The sequence below is a fragment of the Neolamprologus multifasciatus genome, chromosome 4 (assembly GCF_963576455.1).
Source record: "Neolamprologus multifasciatus chromosome 4, fNeoMul1.2, whole genome shotgun sequence".
Lineage (NCBI taxonomy): Eukaryota > Metazoa > Chordata > Actinopteri > Cichliformes > Cichlidae > Neolamprologus > Neolamprologus multifasciatus.
The window spans coordinates 526589-552268 of record NC_140442.1 but is presented as its reverse complement, the minus strand read 5'-3'; the positions used below and the strand labels follow the sequence as shown (position 1 = coordinate 552268).

General features: G+C 47.7%; 3 protein-coding genes across 5 annotated transcripts; 2 read left to right on the top strand and 1 right to left on the bottom strand.

Moving 5' to 3' along the window:
* Positions 1 to 2112: 2112 nt before the first annotated feature.
* On the bottom strand, positions 2113 to 5613 carry LOC146519349 (uncharacterized). 2 transcript variants are annotated; one of them, XM_085156554.1, is made up of 9 exons: positions 5489 to 5613; positions 5159 to 5252; positions 4261 to 4384; positions 4014 to 4171; positions 3414 to 3556; positions 3147 to 3336; positions 2833 to 2972; positions 2589 to 2751; positions 2113 to 2321 (listed from the first exon to the last, which is right to left on the bottom strand). In XM_085156554.1, exons 1-9 carry the CDS (start codon positions 5503 to 5505, stop codon positions 2256 to 2258), a joined length of 1095 nt encoding a protein of 364 aa, XP_085012680.1. In that variant the 5' UTR covers positions 5506 to 5613; the 3' UTR covers positions 2113 to 2255. The 2 variants fall into 2 exon arrangements, with proteins under 2 accessions (XP_085012680.1, XP_085012681.1); XM_085156555.1 differs by having other exon boundaries at positions 3159 to 3336; positions 5489 to 5612.
* A 1073-nt stretch (positions 5614 to 6686) lies between these two features.
* LOC146519348 (WAS/WASL-interacting protein family member 2-like) lies at positions 6687 to 17144 on the top strand. Its single transcript, XM_085156528.1, is given in 10 exon segments — positions 6687 to 7177; positions 8308 to 8404; positions 8491 to 8788; positions 11994 to 12119; positions 12348 to 12394; positions 12396 to 12620; positions 12622 to 13006; positions 13948 to 14163; positions 14360 to 14461; positions 15197 to 17144. Coding segments are annotated over 9 exon segments (1506 nt in total). The 5' UTR covers positions 6687 to 7177; positions 8308 to 8338; the 3' UTR covers positions 15238 to 17144.
* Positions 17145 to 17452: 308 nt separating this feature from the next.
* On the top strand, positions 17453 to 25638 carry utp18 (UTP18 small subunit processome component). Of its 2 annotated transcripts, none has more exons than XM_085156524.1 (13): positions 17453 to 17879; positions 18694 to 18842; positions 18950 to 19045; positions 19117 to 19187; positions 19285 to 19376; positions 20106 to 20231; positions 20309 to 20483; positions 20560 to 20660; positions 21875 to 21965; positions 22067 to 22190; positions 22288 to 22462; positions 22534 to 22676; positions 25166 to 25638. In XM_085156524.1, the coding sequence occupies exons 1-13, from the start codon at positions 17661 to 17663 to the stop codon at positions 25188 to 25190; spliced, it is 1587 nt and encodes a 528-aa protein (XP_085012650.1). In that variant the 5' UTR covers positions 17453 to 17660; the 3' UTR covers positions 25191 to 25638. The 2 variants fall into 2 exon arrangements, with proteins under 2 accessions (XP_085012650.1, XP_085012649.1); XM_085156523.1 differs by having other exon boundaries at positions 17454 to 17879; positions 19270 to 19376.
* Positions 25639 to 25680: the final 42 nt, after the last annotated feature.

Genomic DNA, 25680 nt, shown 5'->3' with positions numbered 1-25680 from the left:
CTTTTTCACTGATTTTAGAGCCGCAGACTGCGACAAACAGACATCCACGTGTGTCTGAGCAGCTTGAGGTGAAGCTGATCGTGATTGGTGGGTTTTTGGAGGTTCGTGTCCTGTTGGCTCTGAGCTTTCAGCAGTCAGTGGGACAGCAGGAGAAGAAGGAGAAAGTGAGTCACTCTGAGGAGAAAGTAGGTCGAACTGCAGCCTCATAATCAAAGTTCCACTTTCTGGATTCTGATTGGCCAGCTGCATCTCGAGCTCAGCATCCCCACTGCCCAATGAGCAGCCAGCGGGCGAAGACGAGCACTGTGTCCCAGTTTCAGATGGACTCGCACATCACTTCCTTTTAGTGCTCTGCGTACTTATATAAGACGTTTACAGCTGTGTGGTGCGTCACCGTGACAACGGGTCACTCTGATCACTGATTTACAGCAGGAGGAAGAGGAGGAGGAGGTCCACAGCAGGAGGAAGAGGAGGAGGTCCACGGCAGGAGGAGGAGGTCGTCAGGCAATAAACAATAACACAAACGGAGATGCTGCACACTTGTTTGTATGTGTGACACTGAGCTGCAGGCACATGCTTCACATCCACACCTGCATGGTGATGATGTTTTCGCGTGGAAGCAGTCTCCACCAGACTCCAGTCAAAAATGTTCCGTTTTTCACACGTTCACTTTTACAGTTACGTGTTTTTCAAACTTCAGTCAGAGCTCAGTCAGAGGTTAAAGCTCCTTCACTGACGCACCAGACTCCACTCATATATGTGTGTATTTACAGCTAATAACAGCTGCTTTTGTTACACCTGGCAGCGTCTCAAACCGTCGGCTCATCTGAGGAGATGCTGACAATCAGTAAATGCTCGGAGCAAAAACACGAAGCAGCCTGGCTTTCGTTCCTCAAACCAAACTCCATTCACATTTGTGCTCATTTTAAACACGAACAGAATCCTTCACTAGTCCACTCAGATATTTTCCTGATGTCAGTTTCCTACCGGTGACTCAGCAGCAGTCACACACGTCCATGTTACGCTGCATTAAGAGTGGGTGAGATGTGCGTGGAGGGGAAACTCCACAGTGATCTGCAGTAATCTCATTCTTCAGCCGCACACACACTAACCAGCAGCTGCTTTTACTCCACTGTCCTCTCACCAGACTCCAGGTGGACCTTTCCACACCTCGCTGTGACCAAAGATCAGTGAAAATCCAACTATGTGCCCAAGAGCATCAGTTTTACAGGCTGTAATTTAGAATTATTTGTTACACCAAACTCCGTTTAATTTTTGGCTGATTTTACACGTCCGTGCATTTGAACCAAGCCGCAGTGAGAAACGTGCTGTTAAACCTGCATGTTCTGCAGACACACGTGAGCTCCGTGGCCGTTTCCGTGTTTCTATGAGAACACGTGACCCGGTGTGTCAGCAGCAGGAAGTCTTCCCGCGGGCTGCGCTCGGTTTTCCCGCAGGAGCCGCTCTGTCTGACGGCGTGACATGTTCCTGACATGTTATCTAATCACGCGGACATGCGTGTGCTTACGTCACGTTGTACAGTATCAGTGCAGCAGTGCATGCTGGGAAGCAGCAGACAGCAACACGAAAGGAAACAGCGACTCCCGGTGGCAGCTTTACAAAATAAAAGCTTCAGCTGAAGAATTGAATGAACATTTTTTTCTGCTGGATTATAAATGAAATGTTTTCAAACATCGTTTTTTTAAGTTTACATTTAAAAACAGCCTTTTTATTAAAAATGAAAATGGTTTTACTCTGCAAACATGCTTTTATTAAAATCCTTCAATAATTGGTTTATTTTTTCTCGTAAATATTCCTTTAATTTGACATATTTACTGACAGTTTCATTATTCCCTAAATATTTTTATACGTTTTTATTTTCAGTACAGTTTTCTTATTCTTTTATAACTGACTGCATTAAATTACAAACCTTTGTTAGAGTCCATAAACGAGTCCCTTTGTTACCTGAACACTTGGCTCAGCTGTGACTGATGGAAGCTTTTATTAGTTTAAAGATGAAGTTTCTGCTTCCTCTGTGTCAAACTGATGCTTCTGTAAATTCTATAAACGTCTTTATTTATCAGAGACAAACTTCATGTTTCACAGACCCAGTTTGTCCTGCAGGCAGAGGTTTATTTTCATGTCATGTGATCACAGACAAAAACAGTTCAGGGCAGGTAACACATGTGCAGGTGAGAGAGCGACCCCTGGTGGATGTGTGAGAGAAGACAGGAAACGGTGCAGGAGGAAGACGTTCAGAGGAGAGGACTGCTGTAGAGAAACACCAACCACTCGGTCAGACGCAGCTCACCGCTGGGAGGCTTAGACACACACACACACACACACACACAGACACACACAGACACACACGTGTGAGACGCTGCAGCTGGAGCAGGAACACACGAGGTTAAAACAAAACCACTGAGATGAATGGTTGAGGCGGTCTTTGGGAGGTGGAGTCACGGCCCACCTGTGCAGGGTAACCATGGCGACTCAAGCATCCTTTTCTTCCCCTGACGCCTCGCGTACTAACACTTCTGAAACTCGATCATTTCACCTAAAAGCAGACTGAAGCAGCTTCCTGTTACCTTCAGCCCAGATGTGTCCACATGTTGCCCGTCCCGCCGAACGGACAGCAGGCGCGCCCGCCCCACGCGTGGGTATCCCTCCTCCACCTCCAGGTGACACACCAGCGATGCCGTCTTCAGGTAGACGAGGAGGCGCTGGGCGGGGTGCCAGTCAATGGCGAAGCTGAAAGACAGATGGTGATTAAACGCCGGTGTGGGAAAGAGGCCCCGCCCACGTCACTTCAATAATTGGTCAGCGCTTCACCTGGACCGCAGGCTCTGGATCTCAGACAACAGCTCGGCCTGCCCAACATAACACCGCATCACCTCCAGCAGGGCGGCGCTCAGCTCCACCCGTCGGCCCGTCAGGCTGTCCTCCGCGAGGCCCGCCGTCCCCTCGCTCACCTGAGGATCACACACCTTCATCACACTCCATTTGACGTTCGGCTACACTCACTGATCGATTGATCTACGGTTTGTAAGACACGCCCCTCGCATCTGTGATATCCAATCAGTTTTAATGAGTATTGATTATTGATTGACTAACAGTTCTTAGTGTCGGAGGAAACCTGACATCACCTGTGTCCTCACCTGCAGTCTGAAGCGGTCGTCATGGCTCCAGGTCACTGACAGCCTCAGTGGCTCCAGTTCATTGGACAACAAGCCAGAAGAGGTGTGTGGCCTGAGCTCCACACACAGCTCTGATTGGTTGAAGGCGAGCAGGTTGATCTGCATGACGTCCTGCGTGGCGCTGACGTGCACCTGCAGCCTGCCAGGTGACAGGAAGTCAGGTTAGCGACCAATCACAAGGGCTTCAATAGAGTCACGTGACTTTGTGGCACTCACTCGTCTCTAAGTCGCTGCCACTCGATCAGGTGACCGAGCGTCACCTCTGACTCCGCCCTCAACTGGGCCAGCTGAAGGTCACACGACTGCAAAGCATTCTGGGCGTTCAGCAGAGACGACTCCAGCTGCTCACTCTGCTGCCTCTGCAGGGAACAAGGAGACAAGGAGAGGAGGAGACAAGGAGAGGAGAGGATGAGGCGACAAAGAAAAGCAAGATTACCTGATGTTTCAGCTCCTCGACTCTTAGTGACCGACACTGTATGTGTGTGTGTGTGTGTCTGTGTGTGTGTCTGTGTGTGTGTGTCTGTGTGTGTCTGTGTGTGTGTGTGTGTGTGTGTGGGGATACCATGTTCAGATGGTATCCTGTACTTGTGGGGACCAGATGTCCGTCCCCACAAGACTGAAGACATTTGAGGCTCAAAATATGGTTTTAGCGTCAGAGTTACAGTGAGGTTGTGGTAAAAAGGAAAAGCATCGTGTTAATTAAATGCAAATATGATATGAAATCAAGTGTGTGTGTGTGTGTGTGTGTGTGTGTGTGTGTGTGACCTTGCTATGCAGATGCTGAGCCAGCTGTGTGAGTGTGTGTGTGTGTGTGACCTTGCTGTGCAGATGCTGAGCCAGCTGTGTGAGTGTGTGTCGTCTGTCGTGGATCTGTTGGATTCTGTCCTGCAGAGATCTGAGCAGCGCCTCGGTCTCCTCCACCCCTGACCTGCTCTCCACCTTCAGGGCCTTCCACCTGCCCCGAGCCCCGCCCTCTGACACACACACACACACACACACAGTAAGTCATTTTCTTTGTGTTCTTTCCAGGTGAGACAGCACCACAGTGTGTGTGTGTGTGTACCTGGTTGGGGGGGGCAGGACTGTGTCATCAGTTGCCGGGCAGACTCCAGTCCTTCCAGCAGTGACATCATGGAGTCGAGGACAAACAGCTGACGCCACAGAACCTTCTGCATGCGACGGCGGTCCTGAACACACGTGACAGGACGATTTCAGGGAACTGTTTTGATCTGTCAGCTGATCGTAGTAAATACAACATAAAGCCAACTTAAAATAAACAATAAAACAACTTCATAGAAACATGAGGGTGACACACTGACGGGGCTCAGTGTTCACACCCACTCACAGGAGCACTCACAGTGTGTGTGTTCTGTTAGCACCGTGGACTTTATCAAACACACCGAAACATCTGGATCCTGAGCATGAGGAAGAAGCTCAGCTCACTGAACCACTGGCACGCTCCACACTGCTGCCTGTGAGTCATGTAACACGGCAGCCATTTTTAATGAGAACTCCGTTATTGACGTTTCTCAGCCTGTAGCTGGACTTGATGTATTTGTGGTGACTTTCATCAGACCCGAGTCTGTTTGTGCTGTCAGCCTAGAGCTGCTGAACTTCACTGTTTCTGAACAATGACAGTAAACACCTCCTCTACTTTATTCTAACGTTGCAGGGATGGCTGTAGCACGGTGACGTGTTACACACACAGAGGAAACTGCTCAGTAACTGTGTGAGTATCAGCTGCTCGTGTCTCTGGTATGAACACTGAAGTCCGCTCAGGCTGGCCTCACGCAGGTGAGAAACTTTAAAACTTGTGACTGAGCCAACTCAGGGCCTGCTCTCCGTTTCATTGTTTACGGTTGAACTATTCCCTCAGTGGGGGTCAGAGGTCAGGGTGTTGTGCGTTTTGCGAGGACTCTGATGTGTTGTGAGGTGTAGGCGGACTATTTTCTGCCACAGACCGTAAGGAAGAGCACCATCCGCGCCGCCTGGTCGCAGTCCGGCTCCGGTTCTCCGCGGGGCTCCAGCAGGGCCGGATCACAACGCCGAAGCACGCTGACAGCAAACAAACAAACAAACGAACAAACGTCAACACTGAACCCTCGGTGACGCAGACCGTTAGCTTTAGCTGCTAACAGCTAATAAACTTCAGATTTTCAAAGTTTTATTTCATCACGCGAGGCAGAAACCCGTCGCGTGACCCACGGTTCACGTGTTAAAAGGTTTCTGGAGTGGAAACAAACATTTATTGATGAAATTGATCAGAACATATTAAATATTTTCAGACTTACGCTCGCACCGCCGCCATCTCTGTTTTCAAATATCCGCGTTCCCACCCGGGAGCTGATTGGCTCTCTGACAGTGACGCTGCAGGCAGTTAAGCCAATCATCGTGTTGAAGACAGCGACACTCAGCGGTGAAATCTGAAAAGCACCCATGAAATAAAAAGGTTTAAACATTAAAGACGGTTTTTTTAAATTATTAAACTTTATTAAGAAACAGTATACAGAACATGTTCACAACCAGAACAAAATTAATACATTCAAATAATTTGTAATTACTACAAATAGTAATAGTTTTCACAGCCTTTTTGTTAAGTGATCCACGAATCAATTTTATGTAACATAAAACATCATTATAGTAATGTTTAAAATTAGGTTTTTTGTTACTGTATTTGCATTTGTGAAAATAACATTTAGCTAAGATAACTAACAAGTTTATTATAAAGTAAACATCTTCCTTTTTTTGCCTTCGAAAGAAACAAAATACTAAACATTAAAAACGTATTTTTTCAGGTTTAACTAATCCTGATGCAGAGGGGGAGGAACCACGTCAGGTCATTCAGGTAAAACATGGAGTCGAGTGAGGACACAAACTGGTGTATTACATTTAAACTTTTACATTTTTACAACGGGTCAAGAGTCTTTACCCGAAAGAATTTAAAAAGGACGTTTAAATGTGTGTATGAACAGAGAAAATGATTGCTGCTTTTGAGATTCTTTAAAAATTTACTTGATAAACATTTTATTTGATATTATAAACTCAGAATATTCTGATTGAACGCTCGTGATCAAGACAACATTTGATTTCGAGAACTTCATGTTAAAAGAGATCAAATTCAAATTTTTATTTGTCACACACACAACCACACACAGTATGACATGGGGGTGAAATGCTTGTAGCTGTACAATGCCCGACCATTAAATGACAGAAGAAAGTTTTACAGTATTTACAATTTACTATAAAATTTACAAATTAACTTAGGAATTTACAGTAAAAATAAAAATAAAAATAAATAAAAATGTGCAAACAGCAGAAAGAGATTATAAAGATTATCAATTATAGGAAATTATAGGAAATGCGTGGTGGTGCGTGTGGTGATGTGATGTGTGTGAGAGTCCAGTCTTATAGTGATGTGTGTGGGAGAGTACAGTCCTAACGAAGAACAGATCAAAACGAATCTCTGCCTTCTCCTCTAACCCTCTGCATGTCCTCCTTCACTACATCCTCTGAGGTCCTCTTCTTCTCCTGCCTGGCAGCTCCAGCTTCATCCTTCACCCTCCCTCCTCTGCACATGCTCAGACCATCTCAGCCCCTCTGAGATGGTCTGAACCCCCCATGGACTCATTTCCATCCTGCTCACTCCCAGTGAACATCTGAACATCAGATTTTAAAAAGGGGGAAATATACGGAAATAAAATAACAATAATCTTATAAATGCGCTCATTTGTCTTTATTAAAGGGAAATGGGTTTAAACGTGTAATTGTGTAATAAGAATGCCAGAATTCCGTTATTTTGCGCAGTGAGCATGCGCAGCAGCAGGTCACGTGTTCGTGTAGCGAAAAATAAAGAAATCTCTGCAGAGCTGAGGCTAACGGCGGAGTTACGGTCCTCACGGCGGAGACTCCGGGAGAGAGAAAGCAGCCAGCGAACCGAGAGAAGCATGAGCTAGGCCACAGAGACGCGGTGACGCTCACAGGTACCGTTTATTCACCTCACCTGTCCGAATGTGCGCAAAGCTAACGCGCATGCTAACGCTGAGCTAGCAGATTGGGCTCGCGATGGAGCTAACTCCGCATACTGATCAGCCTCTGCGGGGGGAGGATTGCACGGATAGATGCTGGTCACTGTGCACACAGCTGGAGGGCAGCGCGGTGAGGAGGATGAATCGTTAGCCCAGCATCCTAGAGAGACCCGGGCCGGTTAGTCCGGAGCCAACCCCCCGGACCCGGGCTGGTGGGGTCCAGTGGAGGCAGAGAAGCTGTTCAGTAGTTCAGGTTTGACCAAAAGAAAACTGGTTTAAGCCACCAGGTGAATCCAGACGGCACCGTCAGGGTTCAGGCCTCCATCACAGGAGCATCACCTCTGACACAGGCTGCGTTCACACTGCAGGCGAAAGCGCATCAAATCCGACTTTTCTGACCCTCTGCGGCTCATATCCGATCATGGTGTGACAGTGTGAACGGCACAAATCCGATCTGGGTCACTTTCGTATGTGGTGCTGAATCCGAGACATATCCGATGTTTCAGAAAGCTGCTGTTTGATGGTCATGTCGCATTAAATCCGTCTTTTACGTCACTGACACAAGACAGACGCCGATTATCAGCGCGGGAGAAGACATCGTGAACGCTTCCTGGCCATCCGGTGTAGATGTCAGTGAAAGTGTTGGGAAGACAACGTTGGAGAAACGTGAACATTTTCTTTGTACTGTATAATCTGCAGATTCTGAGAGAAATCAGCAACTATCCTTTGAAGCAGCGCTCCTCTAAAACAGCAATAAGGATCATTATTAGGTTATTTACATTATTATGTAAATAACAAAATAACTTAAAGCAAAAATTGGGAAACGTAAAGTCCGAAGTCTTTATATTAATGTCATCAGTCGAACAATACTGTTGCTCTGGGTCTAAACAGAGCGCGTTGTGTGTGACGTCTTTTGCGCATGCGCCGCTTTGAGCGTCACACTAGAGCGCGTTTGCTGTCACATTTTATTTGTCGTGAATGAGCAGACAGAAAAATCAGATCTGAGCATCAAGACCTGCAGAGTGAACGTAGCCAAAGAAGCATCGTCAGGAAGGTGATGATCGGATTGTGTGTCTGTGTTTCAGGTGATCAGGTGTGTGTTGTATCAGCTGCAGGATGCCCATCCCTCCTCCACCTCCTCCTCCACCTGGGGGACCCCCGCCTCCCCCCACCTTCAGCCAGGTGAGCTTTCTCTCATTCATAACCTGTGAGCCTGAGAAGACCTGCAGCATGTCACAGTCTGGTTATTTACCTCCATCTCTCAAAAGGCCAATACCAGCCCCCCGAAGCTGAGCAAGGAGGAGGCCAAAGGTCGTGGCGCTCTGCTGTCGGACATCTGCAAAGGCGCCAAGCTGAAGAAGGTGGCGGTGGTAAACGACCGCAGCGCCCCGCTGCTCGACAGTAAGACTCAGACACCAAAGAGCCAAACAACCCCCACAGAGCACCCATACATTCGCTTATACCAGTACCTACACCAGCAGCAGAGCCTGCCCAAACAGCAGGGGGCGCCGTCTGAGGAGCAGAAGAAGACGGTCGGAGATAAGAGCCCCACGCTGTCGCTGGAGAGTAAGAACGCCATCTTCTCTGGTACTGGAGTCAGCGTGCAGGAGGCCGAGCGCAGCCTGAAACAGCCGCCGTGTTTCCTGTCCACCGAGGGAGGGGCAGACGGGGCCAGACCCGCTGAGGTCAGCTGACCTGATGGTCAGCAGATCAGCTGCAGGTTTACCCCCCGACGGGGTCCTGGGGGTGCTGAGCTCAGCTACGGAGCGCTTCCTTTAGATTCCTGCGTCTGAAATCAGCTGATCGCTCATAACCATGTGACCAGCAGACACAGTCAGAGCTGACCTAAACTTGCCTGCACAGCGGAGCACGCCTCACACTCATCCTGATGAATGACTACACCTGTGGGGGGCACGGGGTCCTGATACGGCCCCGAGCTCACGCTTCAGCCTGTGATGTGTGTAAACATGGCGTGGGCCACGCGTGTGTGACGTGTTAGTGCTAGCACGTTAGTTCAGACGCCTGTTCTGGGATCTGTTTCCCAAAGTTACCAAAATAAAGTTTAAGTTTCAGGACAAACGCTCAGCAGAGTTGAAACAGGAAGTGAGCGCAGGCAGGTAACGCGCAGGTGATTCATCGAACCTGCTTGTTTCTGCTGCAGGCCAGCAGGAGCAGCCGCGCACGGCCGCACAGACGGCGTTTGACCCGGGTCCTTCGGGCTTATATGTGGTCACTCCAGCCCTAGCAGGAAACGCCGCTCCTCCTGGAGCTGTCACACACTGCTCCACAAACACGCTCGTCATCAGTGTGACGTCACAGCGAGGACGCAGGTGGTTAATCTGGTATCAGTGTTGGGATTGGAGAGATTGTCAGAGCTTCGACTCTTCTGCGAACCCTCGGTGGCGGCGAGGTGTGAACAGGCAGAGACGGTCAGCAGCCTCTGACGCTCGCTCGGTCAGCTCGTAGAAGCCGCTGAAACAGACTGGAGGAGCCATCGCTCTGCTGCTGCTCCTCCGTCTGACGGCTCGTCGTCTGTTTGACGGGCGGCTCTGAAAGTGGGCGTGACTCCTCTGCCCGTCATCAGGCTTACAGTTGACCTCCACACACACACGCCGTGTCCCCTCCGGCTCTGACTTCCTGTTTGTTTCTGTTCCACCTTTTCCTGTTTCTCCTCATCCGATCCGTTCTGTCTGTGTCGGCTTCACCCTGAACCTCCGTCATGTCTCTGCTCTAACTTCTCTTCCTTTCTCCGCCGAGTTCAGACTTCAGGTTAAAGTTGCACCATGGCGGTGGCGTGCGGGCTCGGTGGGCAGGTGACGGAGCGGCTGTTGAAACAGATGCTGCAGCTTCCTGCACAGCTGCTGATGACCTGATGATGCTTTCTGCTTTGCTGTGTGTGTTCCTGCTCTGTAAATGTCTGCCGTCCACGCCGCCCACAGTTTCATCCTGAACCACCGACGCACTCGCGACCGCACGTACGGCTGAGCTGCTTTGATCTAAGAGATCCAGAGGCTGCATCAGGCTGCAAGAGGTCCGATTAAACACCCAGGAGCCGTTCAGGGCTTTAAGTCTACAGTACAATTTTAAAATCAGTTCTGATGTGAACGGGGAGAAGACGGCGAGCGTCGGGGAAATATGTTCACGTCTTTTAGTTTGTGTCAGAAGACGAGCTGTAGCGTTCTGGACCGACTGCAGGTCCGACTAACTGCAACATATGAGGAGTTACGACTGTCCAAAAGATAAAAATGACCCCACCTTAGATAAAAGCCTCAGTTTGTACAACTGAGCTATTCTGTATTTTAAAGGTGAAGTTATTGTCAAATATAACTGCCAAATTTTTAACGTGCGACTTAATAAAAGGCTCAAGACTGCAGGTGAAGGTTAAAGTGCTGCGATTGCTACGAAACGTTTAGGAAGTTAGACGCCATCCAGGCTTTTACTGGAGCAGAGCAGCTTCTCATCAGTCTGTCATCGGCGTATCAATCAAGTGTTATATTCGTTATATGAAAGTTAGCTAGAGGCAGCATATAAATGGAGAGTAAATTGGGCCCAATATGGAACCCTGAGGAACACCACAAGTAAGGGGAACTGAAGAAGACGTGAAATAGCCAAAGCTCGCAGAGAAAGTCCTGAACCACTACGAGGGAAACCCCTTGGACAGAGCTTTAAAACCAGACTGAAACCTCTCCAGAACATTTTTATAACAACAGCTGTGTGCAAAGAACTTTTGTCTCGACTGTAAAGTAGAAACCCAGAACGTGTCCACAGATGTTTCAGGAGTGAAACTGAGAGCGTGCAGCGGGACCAGTTAGCTTTTAGCTCGTACGCAGACACGCCTTGCTAACCTGCAGCGGGACAAGTGGGCGGCAGACACCTTTGACCTTCTTCTACAGCATGAAGCCTGCAGGGCTGCACAGCTCGGTCATCCTGCTGCTTTCACTGCTGAAGGGTTGCTATGCTTCCTGTACCCGTGTGCTCAGACCAGCTACAACTCCAGTTAGCATTTCCACTTCCTGTTTCCTCGCTTTGAAGTCAGTGGGCTTTCCTTTCAGTGTCTGAGAGGTTAACACTCAGGCCCCGCCCCTAACAATGCAAACGCCGACTCACTGCTGCCTCTACTGGACGGTAGAGGAAGTGCAGGATTGGAGGTGAATTTATTTGTTCTAACATCGCCTCGTTAACCCACTGGCTTCATGAGCATGGAAAAGGGGCGGGGCTAACTTTAGAAGCAGAATGAGCCTTCAGGTAAAGGTGAAATAAACAGACATTTTATCTCACGGGTGGGCGTGGCCACACTTCAGACCAACTTTACACCTACTTCCTGTAGCAAATCCCAGACTGACTATGGCATGTCTTCAGTCGTCATGACGTCTGGTCTGATGGTGGTGGCGTGACTCCTTCCTCTTTCGCCCTACCTGACGGATACAATGTCTCCAGTTTGTTCCTGACTGATGCAGCCCTGATGATGTCACTGTGATGTAATAGGTTATAATCTATGTGTTTTCGACTGTTTGTTGTGCTGGCGATGATGTCATCGGAGCTGCGTGGGAGCGTAAAACACTTAAACTTAAAGTCTCACTTCATCTCACCTCATCTCACCTGTGGCAGTCTCCTGACCTCACCTGCATCCTACCTCGCGCACTAATCCATCCCATCGTCACGACAGTGACGTCATCGTAGTGTCGTAGCTGTGGTGTCGGTGTAAAGCAGTGATGTCACACCCTCAGGAGGCGGAGCCCTCACTCATCTGTCCGATGGTTGTGGTTCTCAGAGCCGAAAGGAGGTGGAGCAGCAGCTGCAGGAGCCAATGGGAGCGGAGCAGGCAGTCCATCTGGTTCTGCTGCACCAATCGGAGGCCTGTTCACAGGCGGAGTTCCCAAACTGAGGCCAGTCGGAGGTGAGAGGTCATTTGCTACTTTGTCACTTTGTATTTTTTCAATTTCAGATCTTTTTATTTGTTTTCATATTTTTTTGTTTGTTTTTATAAAAAATCTTCTATTAAATTTTTAAAATTTTAATATTTTTTATTTTTATTGTTTGTTTTTATTTAATTTACAAATAAAAATAAACGGGTGTTAATAAAGTTTTAGATGTTTGTAAACTTACCTTGCCATATTGTCCATAGATGGCGCCGTCGGTCGCTCTCCCTCCACTCGGGCTGTTGCGCCCCGCCCCCCCCAGCCATCGCCATGATGATGCAGAGAGCCCCTCCCCTCAGGCATCATCACCCATGGAGACACCTCGCACGCCGCGTCCTTCCCTCCCCAACCTGTCTTCATCCCCTTCTCCCTCCTCCCCCTCCTCTACAGCCTCATCCCCCTCCACCGGCATGAAGCACTCTTCCTCTGCCCCTCCTCCACCCCCTCCCTTATGTCGCAGAGGTAACGCCCCCTCCCCTCCCCACCTCCGCTTACAACAGAGAGAAGCCCCTTCCCCCCACCCCCAACAACACCCCTCCACTGCCCTCCAAACCCCCACCATCTCCTAGCAATAGCAGGCGCCCTCCTACCTCGGGAGGAAACCCCGTGTCCTCCTCCTCTCTGGCCCCGCCCCCTCCACCATACCGCATCACTAACGGCCCAGCTGGTGGCGGTGGAGAGGCAGCACCCGAGCTGCCACAGCGCCACAACTCACTCAGCAACAAGAGGCCCGCCCCCTCACCAGGGGGCCACACCCCTTCCAGAGGCCCTGCCCCTCCACCTCCTCCAGCGTCACCTACACCCTCCCAGCAGGGTGCCAACAGGCCACCGCCCCCTGTTAGAGAGCCGCCAGGTAGAGGAGCAGGTGAGCGATGATGTCCTTAAGTTACACAGGCAGTAAGACATAGTGCTCCGAGTGCATTATGGGAAATTTAAGAGCAAATGTTCATTTTATTTTCATGAACGCTTTAACAAATATAACACATTTTAATAAAGAAAATGTATTTAATATAATAATTTTTTGCGTTCTGTAGACATTCCTGCAGTTTAACTCACTGGTGTTATCTGGCCTACAGTATCCAGAGTCGTACGTAGTGAGGAGGTGAAATTCTTAACAAGATAATCGACCTCTGTTGGGGTAGCGTTCAGATAGCTGCTCTGCTCTGTGTTGGTACAGGGCATTGACGATGATAACAGTGGCTGGATTATATTCTTAAACTTAGTTACAGCGCTTTCAGAAAGACATCTACTGTGATAAAGTCTACTCTCCACTGCACTTTCAGAAAGACATCTACTGTGATAAAGTCTACTCTCCACTGCTGTGTAATCAATTATTGTAAATGTAAATGTTATCAGGAAATGATCAGACAGGAGAGGGTTTTCAGGAAACACTGTTAAATGTTCAGTTTCTATGTCATATGTTAAAACAAGATCTAGAGTGTGATTAAAGTGGTGGGTGGGTTCTTTTACAATTTGAGAGAAGCCAATTGAGTCTAATAACAGATTAAATTAATCAGGCTTTCAAATGAATTAAAAGTCTGTCTGGGTCTTTGGTTGATTAATAGGCTGGTGTGAAAAATTGCTGCCACACCTCCCCCTCGGCCTGTGCTTCGAGGTTTCTGGTAGTTAGAATGACTCGGGGGTGTTGATTCATTTAAACTAACACAATCATCCTGCTGCAACCAGGTTTCTGTTTTAACTTCATAAAAATTTTAACAAATTATTTTTGATTGTTAGACAGTTTTCAGAAGTACAGTCACCTGTATCGATCACCTGTATTGATCACCTGTGTCGATCTCTCCTCAGCTCCTCCGGTTCCGGTCCAGACGTCCGTGAGGGCTGGTGGCAGAGAAGCCCCGCCTCCCCCTCCTTACAGGACACATGGTAGCCCCTCCCTCTCTTCCGATCCCCCGACCCGAGGAAAACCTCCTCCCCCGCCCACCCGCACCCCAGCCGCTCCTCCCCCGCCTCCCCCTCCTCTCCGAAACGGGCACTCCTCCTCCGTCCCTCGCTCGTTTGCGGGTGAGTCGGTCTCCAGCAGGCGGTCGATGAAGCTGCTGCTGATTTCCTCTGTGATGATCTCCTCGCTGCTGTGTCCTCCTCCTGTCTCTCCCCTCTTCTCCTTTTCTTTGTAAAGCTTGCCGTGTAAACGCACACTCAGCTGTTTGTATCACTCTGAGCTGTTTCCGTGTCCTGACTCTGTGTCGTCCTCCTGCAGATGATTTTGAGTCCAAGTACTCGTTCCATCCTCTGGACGACTTCCCTCCTCCGGACGAGTACAGACACTTCACCAAGATCTACCCGAGCAAGGCCAACAGAGGTACGACCTCGATCACGTCTTTGTTTTCATTCGTTTTTTCACGAAAATAACACAGAACAGGAAGTGACGTTAGGACGACGTTCTGCTGAAACAGAAAGAGGTTCAGTGTATCCGTCACATTTTATTATTTAATTATTTATTTATTATTATTATTATTATTATCATCGTCAAAGGAGCTTTCAAAGAAAAGCGTCTGGACTTCTTTAAGTCTTTAAACAGAGGCGGTGGTTTACGACACCAACTCTCTGCCATCTATAATCCAGTTTTGAGATCCCTCCCCAGACGCCTTAACGCCCACTCACACCCTGGGCCATCTGACCTCAGGAAGTCACATGATAAGGTGGGGCCAGGTTTCACAATGAACTCACCTGAAACTCTGGGTGATTGGGACCCACACCCAGTTCCACACCTTGGCTCAGGCGATTAGAGGATCATCAGGGGGTCCTTTTGTCCCTCTGTGGGGGGAAACTCCCACTAGGTTTAAATCTGGGACTCTCCACCATTTGACCTTAGAACTGAAGAAGCTTCTCGGATGAAGGTGAAACGTCTTCAAGCAACTTAAAGAAGTCCAGACACTTTTCTTTGCAAGCTCCTTAGACTACGATGACCTGGATGACTGAGAACCTTCACAGACATATTATTATCATCATTATTATTATTATTATTATTACAAACAGAATCGGAGCAGACACAGAGGGAGCTCAGAAGTTTAACAAACATTTTTGTTTGTTTCAGTGATGCGAGGAGCTCCTCCCCTTCCTCCGGTCGGGAGGTGAACCAGGAAGATCACCTGGACCACACACACACACACACACACACGGACACACAGAGATACACAAAGACACACACACACAGAGACGCACACAGAGACACACGCGCAGACACACACACACACACAGAGATACGCAGACACACACACAGACACACACACCTTACATCCATCATCCTGTCTGAAGTCTGCGGCGTTCCGGCTTCGTCATCCTCGCCTTCTCCATCGCTGCCTCATCTATGCTCACAGCTGATTGGCTGAGAGAGGTCAGACTGACGAGTCTCAGAGAGATGGCGGGAGGAAGCCCTGAGGAGCCTGATTTAAAGGGCCAGTACGTCCATGCACGAGTCCTCGAGATAAATGTGAAGCTCGGGAGGCGCTGAGCCTCCTCTCTGCACCGTTTTCCTGTTTTTAGTTTTGCACCGGCACTTTTTGTTTTACAGACGTCTGCACGGACGCAGGACACAAAGTCACTCAGTGACAGCCGCTCGGCGTTTTACGAAACCTTCTACAAGGAGCTGATTGACAACTCGTCGTGTCCCTGAGACGATGACGAAACATTGAGTCGCTCCTTTAATGAGGCTTCGACTCATGTTTCCTGTAGGAAGCTGGATCGCGACCTGAACTGAACTCACTTCCTGTGTGAGGAGACACGATGGCAGCGTAACTGTGATGTCATTGACCTCTTACTGAGACTGGAGCTGGTCCATGAGCGGGCGGGTCTTTAAGTGCCAAGTGGGAGTAACTCATCTGGGATCAGCTGACTCCTGCTGCAGGTCATCAGCAGGTTATACCATGTTGGTGGACTGTGGGGGGGTGATGGAACAAACCATCACAGACTGGAAGTCTCCCACCTGCAGCGAGGACTTCCTTCCTCTTTTCTTCCCTCGAACTAAACCTGGTGCATGTTGTCTTTATCTGAGCTGTGTGTGAGAGAGCACATTTCTTTTTTTAACATGCGGTGTAAATAATTACCCATGATGCAGAGCGCGCAGGTGTGAGAAGGCAGGTCGACGGCTCGCTCTGATTTCAGGAGCTGAATCTTGAGTTTTGTTTGAGGTTCAGATCAGGAAGCTGACGATGTAAAATAATCTGAGAGTGACGAAGGTGAGAAGTCCTGATGAAGACTCACACGAGTAAAAATGATACTAATGAAAGTTGGAATAATTTGAAATGCTTTAATGTTTGATGTGATAAAACATTTAAAAAAGCTCTGAAAATAATTTTGATTTAATGCTCGAGTTGATTAAAATAATAAAATGACATTTAGAGAAAATGAGAAATTTCAGATTAAATTTCTTTGATAAAGCTGAAAAAGAGAAACTGTAACGTGTGAAATCAGGATGTTTTTATTTACCTTGTCTTCTCTGACGTGTGTCACTCATATTTCCAGTTTCTTGTGACTGTTTCGATATTTTTAAACGTACGTTCATGTTCGATGACTCGTTTTGTTTTTCACATGAAGCCTTTTTCCCGTCGCGTCCTGAATCCTGGTCACGTGATCCACGAGCGGTTTGAGACGGAGTCTGATGTGCTCAGGTTTGAGGTGTTTGCGGTCAGAGCAGATTTCGGCTCTTCTTCTTCTCTGGATCTTCGCTTGCGGTCCTGCAGCAGCGGCTCAGTCTGCAGCTTCGTTCATTTTATAGCAAACTGTCTGATTTTGTGTTCTTTGATGCATTTTGAACTGCAGCAGAGCCTCCTGCCCCATGCCTGCTCTGTTCTGCCTTACGCACAGTTAGACTCTGTAAAAAAAACTAAAAGCTGTAACAAAGTGACCCATGTGCTGCAGGGTGGTGGTAGTGATGGTAACCGTAGTGACAATAGTGTCGGGCTGTCCTGCAGCTTCACTGAGGCTGAACCTTCAGTCCCAGTTTAACAGCATGCTCCTCTGCTCTCAATAAACTCCTCAGCGACTCTCTGCGTCCTGTCTCGTCTCCTCACACAATAACATTTCTATGGCTCTGTTATAAAATCTGATGGTGTTTAGAAATTACATGAAACATGGAGCTTTGTAAATATAATCTAACGTTAAGTAGCTCAAAAATCACATTTTTAGCAGCAGTCTAAACATGAAATAGAGTTTGAGAAAATAAATATAATTTAGAAAAAGCAGAACATTAATTCAGTAATTATATTATTTGATATTTATGTGGAGACTGAGTTTACATTTAGAGTTTAAAAACTAAAAATCTATTTTCTTTTTGGCATTTCTGCTTTCAATCACTAGGGGGCGGACTTTATTTTTCCGGGTTCGGAGGTCATCTCACCGGAAGCACGTGATTGCACTGCGAGTGAGGGAAAAAAACACGCACTGGTCTCCACATGTGCAACACAGTCTGCTCCATGCTAAGAAAAGGATTACAAGTGTTGTGAGGCTGGCTTAAACTCGCAGTTTTCTGATTGGAGTTTGGTGCAGAGGACGGAACAAACATGGAGGACATGAGCTTCATTAAGCTGCCGGGCAATGAGGGCAAACAGCCGGCCAAGAAGAGGGCGAAACTCCCGCAGTCTAGCCTGGAGGAAGAGGAGGAGGAGCGGCGGAGGAACGTAAAGAACCTGGCGGTGCTGGGGGAGAAGAACAGCTCGGTGAAGCTGCTGGAGGAGCTGGTGTTCGGGGCCGAGGAGGAGCTGCTAGAGAGACTCGTGGAGGTGACGTTCTCACCAGAGACCGTTTAAAAAACAGCTCATTTAAACGTTTTTGGACACTAACTGGAAACCTCTGCCTCTGAGGCCGAGCTGCCGTAACTCTCATGAAACGCAGTTATATGTGGTCAATTCGGTTTAACTGACCTGAAAGAAAAGTCACGAAAATCTTTGCTAACTGAAAAACTCAGTTTCCTGCGGTCGGCTTCAAATGTTCTTGCGCAGACACAAAACTGTTTACGTAAAGACAAAGTTTGACATTTACAAAAGTTTGCGGGGTGTTTCTGGTAAACTCGGCTGGCTAATTAACAACCATGATGTCTGTAATCTGTTCAAGCTTAACCTGTATGAACCAAACTCCATTCAAAATATCGCTGACTTTTGTTCTTGTGCGCATGAGCAGATATTACTCTGAAAACTAGGGTTACGAAGTTTTCCAAGCAACCATTAAACCTTTGGGTTTACCGCCAGACTCCATTTAAAAGTCTTCTAATTTAGATGGCCTCTGTTTGTGTGTGAACCAGGCTGACAGTTATCTACCACCAGACTCCATTTAAAAAAGTCTTGTTTTTCTTTCCCTGCTCAGAAGCTGAAACTTTTGTATATATAAGACGAAGACGACTGTGTAGGACTTAGACCCGCTGAATGTCTGAGCACCAGGTGAAGAAGAGTTTTTGTGGTGAAACACTTGAATGTCAGGTCACCTCCCGTTTGAACGATGCTGTAAAACTGGGTGAATTTTTGAATGGAGTCTGGTGTGTGGAGCTTGGGTTCAGGTCAGGTTTTGGTTTTTCACTGATGCTTCCTGTTCCCTGAGCAGGAGGACGAGGACCAAACCGGACTCCTGCTGCTGGAGGACAAAGATGAAGAGGAGGCAAAGGAGTCTGAGGATGAGGGCGGAATGCGGCAGGAGCTGCAGGCCGAGAAGAAAGCGGCGTGGGTGGACGAGGATGACGAGCTGGAGGAAGAGTGAGTGTTTCACTATAAGACGTGTTTTAGGCTGAAAGCGGGAAATCAAAGATGATTGTGGTGAGTGAAGACTCGCGTGATGATGCTGAGGTGTTGGTGTGTTTCAGGGTGGACATGAAGCACCGTTTCCGTAGAAACCTGATGAAAGGCGAGGCGGAGTCCGCCATGACCAAACAGAAACTGCAGCAGAGGATGAGGGAGCAGTGAGTATGCACGCACACAGACGCACACACACCTATGAACACACCTGGACGTGTGCTGCGTGTGTTTTCAGGTTCCAGAAGGCGATGGGAGGAACTCCATCATGGGCGGAGAGCAGCGACCAGAAGAGGAGGAGGAGGAGAGGTAGAATCTGAAATGTTTTTATTATTTTAAGAGTGTTTTCAGTCGACAGAAACTCAGACTCTGCGTCTCTGTGTTCCTGAAGCTGAGGAGGATGAAGATGAGGAGGATGAAGATGAGGAGGATGACCTGCTGAGGAGGACGGGAAACTTTGTGGCGTCCTCGGACAGCCTGCCCAGCGGCATCCTGAGGGTCAGTGAGTCCAGCAGGCTTCTGTTTGTGTGTCAGGCTGTTCCACCAGACTCCATTCAAAATATTGCTCATTTTACGTGTTTGCTGTAGGTAATGTTACAGAGCGATGAGTGTTACACCGGTGCTGGGATAAGTTTGTGTCTGAGAACAGGATGTGAGGTTTTTCTGCTGAATCTGGTGACGTGGTTGCCAGACTCCATTCAGAATATGGATCATTTTAGCAGGAGTGACTGTGTGAACGTGGGCTTTGCTAAAAACATGTTTGATGCCTCACAGCGCTTCGAGTGAATTCTGAGCTCTTCACTTGAATTTTAATAAAGTGAGGTCGGGCAGCTGTTTACTGACATTTTTGCCACCAAACTTCATTTAAAATCCTCTGAATTTTAGATTCTCTTGCACAGCAGTTTCAGGCTCAGCTTGCAAACTTGATTCAGGTCATTTTCTACCAGACTCCATTCAAAATCTGCTCATTTTCTGTTCTGCTGTTCATGAGTGAGTTCATGTTGCTTTCTGGTTGTCGATGCAACACCCTGTCCTCAGACTGAAGCCGAAGGCTTCCTGTAAAACCCTGTGGCGTGCTTCCTGCCAGACTCCATTAGAAAAACAGCTGATTTATGTTCTGTAGCTCACAGGTGAAGTTTGATGCTGTCATTTGTTATAAACACACACAGACGAGCACTCGTTAAAACGTCAGGTCTGACTTCCTGTCGTCTCTGTGTTCGTGATCAGGTGAAGAAGTGTCTCCACGCCAACAGCGCCCGTCCGTCTGAGGACAGGCTGACCACTGTCCAGTTCCACCCCAGCGCTCAAGTCGTCATGACGGCCGGCCTCGACCAGTCCGTCTCCCTGTTCCAGGTACGGTCGAGCCTCTCTGCTCAGGTGTTAGGCTCAGGTGGGAGGGATCACGTGATTTTGACCTTCCTCCTCTTCAGGTGGACGGGAAGACGAACCCGAAGATCCAGAGCATCCACCTGGAGCGCTTCCCCGTCCACAAGGCGCAGTTCAGCGTGGACGGGGAGACGGTGATCGCCACCAGCCTCAAGAACAAGATGTTCTACCTGTACGACATGATGGAGGGCCGCGTCTCACCTGTGCACACCGTCAGAGGTGAGGCGGGGTCAGAGGTCAGGGGAGGAGGAGGTTCCTGGGATTTCAAATTAAGAGCGTGTTTGTTTGTCATCAGGTCTGAATGAAGCTCGAGTGAAGGAGTTCTCCGTGTGTCCTGAAGGAGGCGCTCTGCTGCTCACAGGCACCAACGGATACCTGCACATCCTCACCCTCAAGGTAACTCCTCCCCCTCGCCCCTCCCCTCCCCTCCTGAGTCCTGATAACTCAAGCTGTGTCCCAATCCATCAGCCGCACACTTCACAGTACCCGCACTTCGCAGACTACGTGGGGCGGGTACTCTGAAGAGCGAGAAGGCCAGAAGAACGAGGCTTGTGAAACGGGACGGTCTGGCCTCCGTCGCGCTGCTCAGGTTGCCTAGCAACCATGATACTAACAGCTGGAAACGTTTCATACAGCTTTGTTTGACAGAAATGAAGGAGAAGAAATTTTTATTTTTTTTTTTTTATGAGATCAGCTGAGTATCTGAGGCTGAGACCACAGGACTGTGAAACATGATTGTTGGGCTTCAAGAAAAAATCAAAAAAATCATCTCACTGTTGTAATGTAAATATTATATGGCCAATATTATAGTATTGTCAGATTATTATGATATATATATATATAGATAGAGATATAGATATATAGAGATATATATATAGAGAGAGAGAGAGATAGCGATATATAGAGATATAGCGATATATAGAGATATAGCGATATATAGAGATAGAGAGATATAGAGATAGAGATATAGAGATATATATATAGAGAGAGAGAGAGATAGCGATATATAGAGATATAGCGATATATAGAGATAGAGATATATATATATAGAGAGATATAGAGAGATAGAGATATATAGATATATATAGAGAGAGAGATATATAGAGATATAGAGATATAGATATATGAGGCTTTAAAACCAAGTAAATGCTGAAAGTACAAACATCACTAATGTCACATAACTTTGCCGACATGTGACCAACAGCAATGTTTTAATGTTCTTTGTTATTAAACATTCGCACATAAAGAGACATAATATTCAGTTCTTACTTTTGACAGTTTAACTTTTCGGCTGCTTCAGCCGTCCACCTTTTTTTCTGAACAAATTCTCCACACCCACCGCCGCGCTATGAATTGTGGGATATATGGGACCACGAAGTGTACACCGGACCACGCTTCAAATTTGAGAACACTTTAGCTTGGGACAGCCTTCGTCGTGCCGCTGTGACGTAATCGGTCTACAAATGCGCACTACGAAGTGTGCGGTTGCTGGATTGGGACATAGCTACAGTGTAGCTCTGACAGAGGCGGAGCTCGCAATGTGACCAATCAGAAGCATGGACAGGTGAACTGATGAAACTCTAACATTAGAAAAATCTGTGTGTGTGCAGACGAAGGAGGTGGTTTGCAGTATGAAGATAAACGGTGATGTCAGCGGCGTTGCGTTCTCTCCTGATGGCAGCAAAGTCTTTGCAACCTCAGGTGAGTCGAGGAAAGGTGGGCGTGTGTGTTCCTGCTCTTGTCATGTGATTAATGAGTGTGTGTGTGTGTGTGTGTGTGCGTGCACGTGTGTGTGTGTGCAGAGGATGGGGAGGTGTATGTGTGGGACATGCGCAGCAGTCGGTGTGTGAACAGGTTTACGGACGACGGCTGCGTGAGGGGAACTTCCATCGCCACTTCTCAAAACGGGCAGTACCTGGCCTGTGGGTAAGACACGCCCTCATAACCATGCTGCTCTCTGATTGGCTGAGAGCTGTGTGTTAAGGTTAAAGACGCTCAGTGCTGAGCTCCTCTTTTTTTTCAGCTCTCAGTCCGGTGTGGTCAACGTCTACTCTCAGGAGGCGTGTCTTAATTCAGCCAATCCGAAGCCTCTGAAGGCAGTGATGAACCTGCTGACCTCGGCGACCGCCCTGACCTTTAACCCCACATCGGAGATCCTGGCCATTGCGTCGCGCGCAGAGGATGAGGCTGTGCGGCTGGTGAGAGACGGCGGTGATGATGATGACGATGGCGATGATGAAGAGCATTAACAGTTTACCTCTGTCCTCAGGTGCACCTGCCCAGCCTCACCGTCTTCTCCAACTTCCCCGTTGCCAAGAGGAAGATCGTGTATCGAGCCAGCTGCCTCGACTTCTCCCCGCACAGCGGCTTCTTCTCACTGGCTAACAACAAAGGCCACGCCCCCCTCTACAGGTGAGACAGGCGTGACCCTCTGGAGTTCGGATTGTTTAACCTCTAACTCTTCTCTGTATTCGCCCCGCCTCGTGTTCAGCCTCGTGCGTCTGAATGTGCACGTGTTTCTTCAACGCGAGCGTCAGACCTGAGTGTGTCGCACGCCAGCATGATGTCATAACTGCAAACAACTGTTTCTAAACAGTTTACCTGAAAACGCCGTGATGGCCTCGGGCAGGTCTTCAAGCCCAGAAGCGGTCACAATAGAGACTGACAGACCGCGTGACTTTCGCGCATTGCATGCTGGGAACTCGTGGCAAAACAATCAAAGCGCCGCATCAAACGCAAAACGTTCTTTCTCCGGTTCCAAAACCTTCTTGCTTTTTCTTTGCCCCCCAAAAAAGTTCTGTACAAAACGAAGGAGAACGATGCCGGACCGTACAAAGACAGACTTGATGAAAAGAAAAGATACGAGGAAAAGATCAAAGGAGTGAAAGGGTTAGACCCTTACGAGCACACAGAGTGGACAAAATACGTTAGCGTGCTGCCAACTTTCACCACGCTCATATTTATAATGATACGGTTCTTGGAGTGAGTGCATACACTCATGAAGTTTAGTAACTTCAGGTCACTGCAACAAGCCCAGGTACAGTTTACCGACGGATGGGTACAGGACCATGAAATGCACCGTGTAGAACGAAAGACCATCGTACGTATCATAAGTTTACCAGTCTCACAAATCGTCTTCATAAATACACATTCATTAAACGTTTATTAATAGGACCGTTGAGCTCAACGGTAATTAATTAGTAGTGGAAATAATTTCTGGTTCATCACAGAAATGTAGCAGTGACAATAATACTGTATGCTGTAATCATACTGGGCAATTAGAGATACAAAACAACTGTTTTATCCTGTGAATAAAAGTATGTGTTTTTGTCAATGTACCATGGTAATAACAGAAGCGAAACGCAATATTGTGTCAGGACAATTCACTGTTTATGCACAATAAACAAAGGAGCATAGCGACCATTTCTGTTCAGCGCCAGACTTGCTTGTTATGTTAAGAAAAATGACGAATGATAACAATTATGTTAAGAAAAATGACGTATTAACTACAACAGCAGACTGACCTTTGTGGGAATGTTTGGAGCAGACTAACATGTGAGCTGGATGTTCTGGGACGTTATATTTGGTCTTCGATTGGCTGCAGTCCAGGCCATCCGTCGCCTCTTTGTTACTACGGAAACATGGTTTCGCTTCAACGACGTAATCCGATAACAACGATCTCTTTGCCCGTCGGCTTCCCCTGGCTGTCATGCAGCTATTGCAGTTAATAACACAACAGCTTCTTGACATTTTGTGTTTCTTTTTATTGCTGTGTAAGTGATTTTAATTGAAAGCCTGCGTGCGCTAGTACCTCTTGTTCCCAGAATCCTTTGCGGTTTTACCCCTGAATGACGTCACATTTTCAATCTCTATAAGACGCCACGCAAATTATGTGTCACTCCAAAAAGTAGTTCCTGTCCACCACAAGGCAGCGGGGCAGATCACAGCCCTGCAACCTAAAGGTGTATCCCTCCTCCTGTCCTCTACCTGGACGCAACGTTTACATCTCACCTGCTTTTGGCGGCAAAATCACGAATCCCCTAAGACGCGCCCTCTCACGTCCTCACCAACTAACACGACGTGGGTTTTTTTGTTTTTTTATATCGTGTTTTGATTGGTTCATCTCTTCCACAGCATGTCTTTCTCCCGTCTTCCTTCTCTCACCCCAACCGGTCGCAGCAGATGGCCCCGCCCCTCCCTGAGCCTGGTTCTGCTGGAGGTTTCTTCCTGTTAAAAGGGAGTTTTTCCTTCCCACTGTCGCCAAAGTGCTGCTCATAGGGGGTCATATGATTGTTGTGTTTGTCCCTGTATGTATTATTGTAGCGTCTACTTCACAGCATAAAGCGCTCTGAGGCGACTGTTGTTGTGATTTTGCGCTGTGTAAATAAAGTTGGATTGAGCGCTTGTCGTCATGAATCGATCATGTGATCGTGACCCCGTCCGTGGACAGCAGGGGGTAAAAGTTTAAAAACGGCAGTGTGGACTTTTGTGTGATCAGCTGTTAATACGACACAAACTCAAACAGGAAGCTGAGGGTGAAGTCACGCCACCACATATAGGTCGCCTCAGCAGCAGTGTGACGTTTGGAGGCGGAGCTCTGATGCCGTGTACGCGGTCTGCTGACCCCTAATCACATGACAGCTTTTACTTTGAAATCCAGTTTATCCCGTTTGGAGAGTCACAAATGGGGTGAAGAGCGCCCCCGTGTGGTAAAGAGCTGGAACAGCTGAGAGCGCGCCGTCTCACACACACATTTACATCCATGACACACGGACCTGGACACACTGAGGCTTCTGTGAGATGATTGTGTGTGTGTGTGTGTGTGTGTGTGTGTGTGTGTGTGTGTGTGTGCGCGTCACGTTCCCGTACACGCTAACGTTGACCCTGCTCTCTGTCTCCAGGTTGCTGCATTACAAAGACTTCTGAGGGGCGGAGCTTCGAGCAGGAATCAGACTGTTTCTGTAAATACTGAAACCTGCAGAGGACCAATCAGCTGCAGGAGGCGGAGTTTGTTTTATTGTTTGTATGATGTGATTTCATAAAGACTCACAGAGGATCCCCGACGTCGTTCTGAACCGTTTCAAATAAAACTCACTAAAAATCATCAAAACACAAAAATGTGAAAGAAAAAACATTTTGTGTGGATTTGTCATCGTAGAAAAAATGTTTTTGTTTGTCTTAAAAACACAAAGTTTCATTTTGAGTTCAGATAAATCTTTTATTGATAAATAACATCACAGTGAGCTTTAAAGAGGAAGTCTTTAAGCTACAGGTTCGTAATAACTGTAAATAAAAGTCTTTAGTAGAATCTCATCACAGAAATCACTGATTAGCTCATCGTCTGATACACACACACACACACACACTGTATAATGGGTCATTATGATAGATATTAGATAATAATATTCTACAGTTT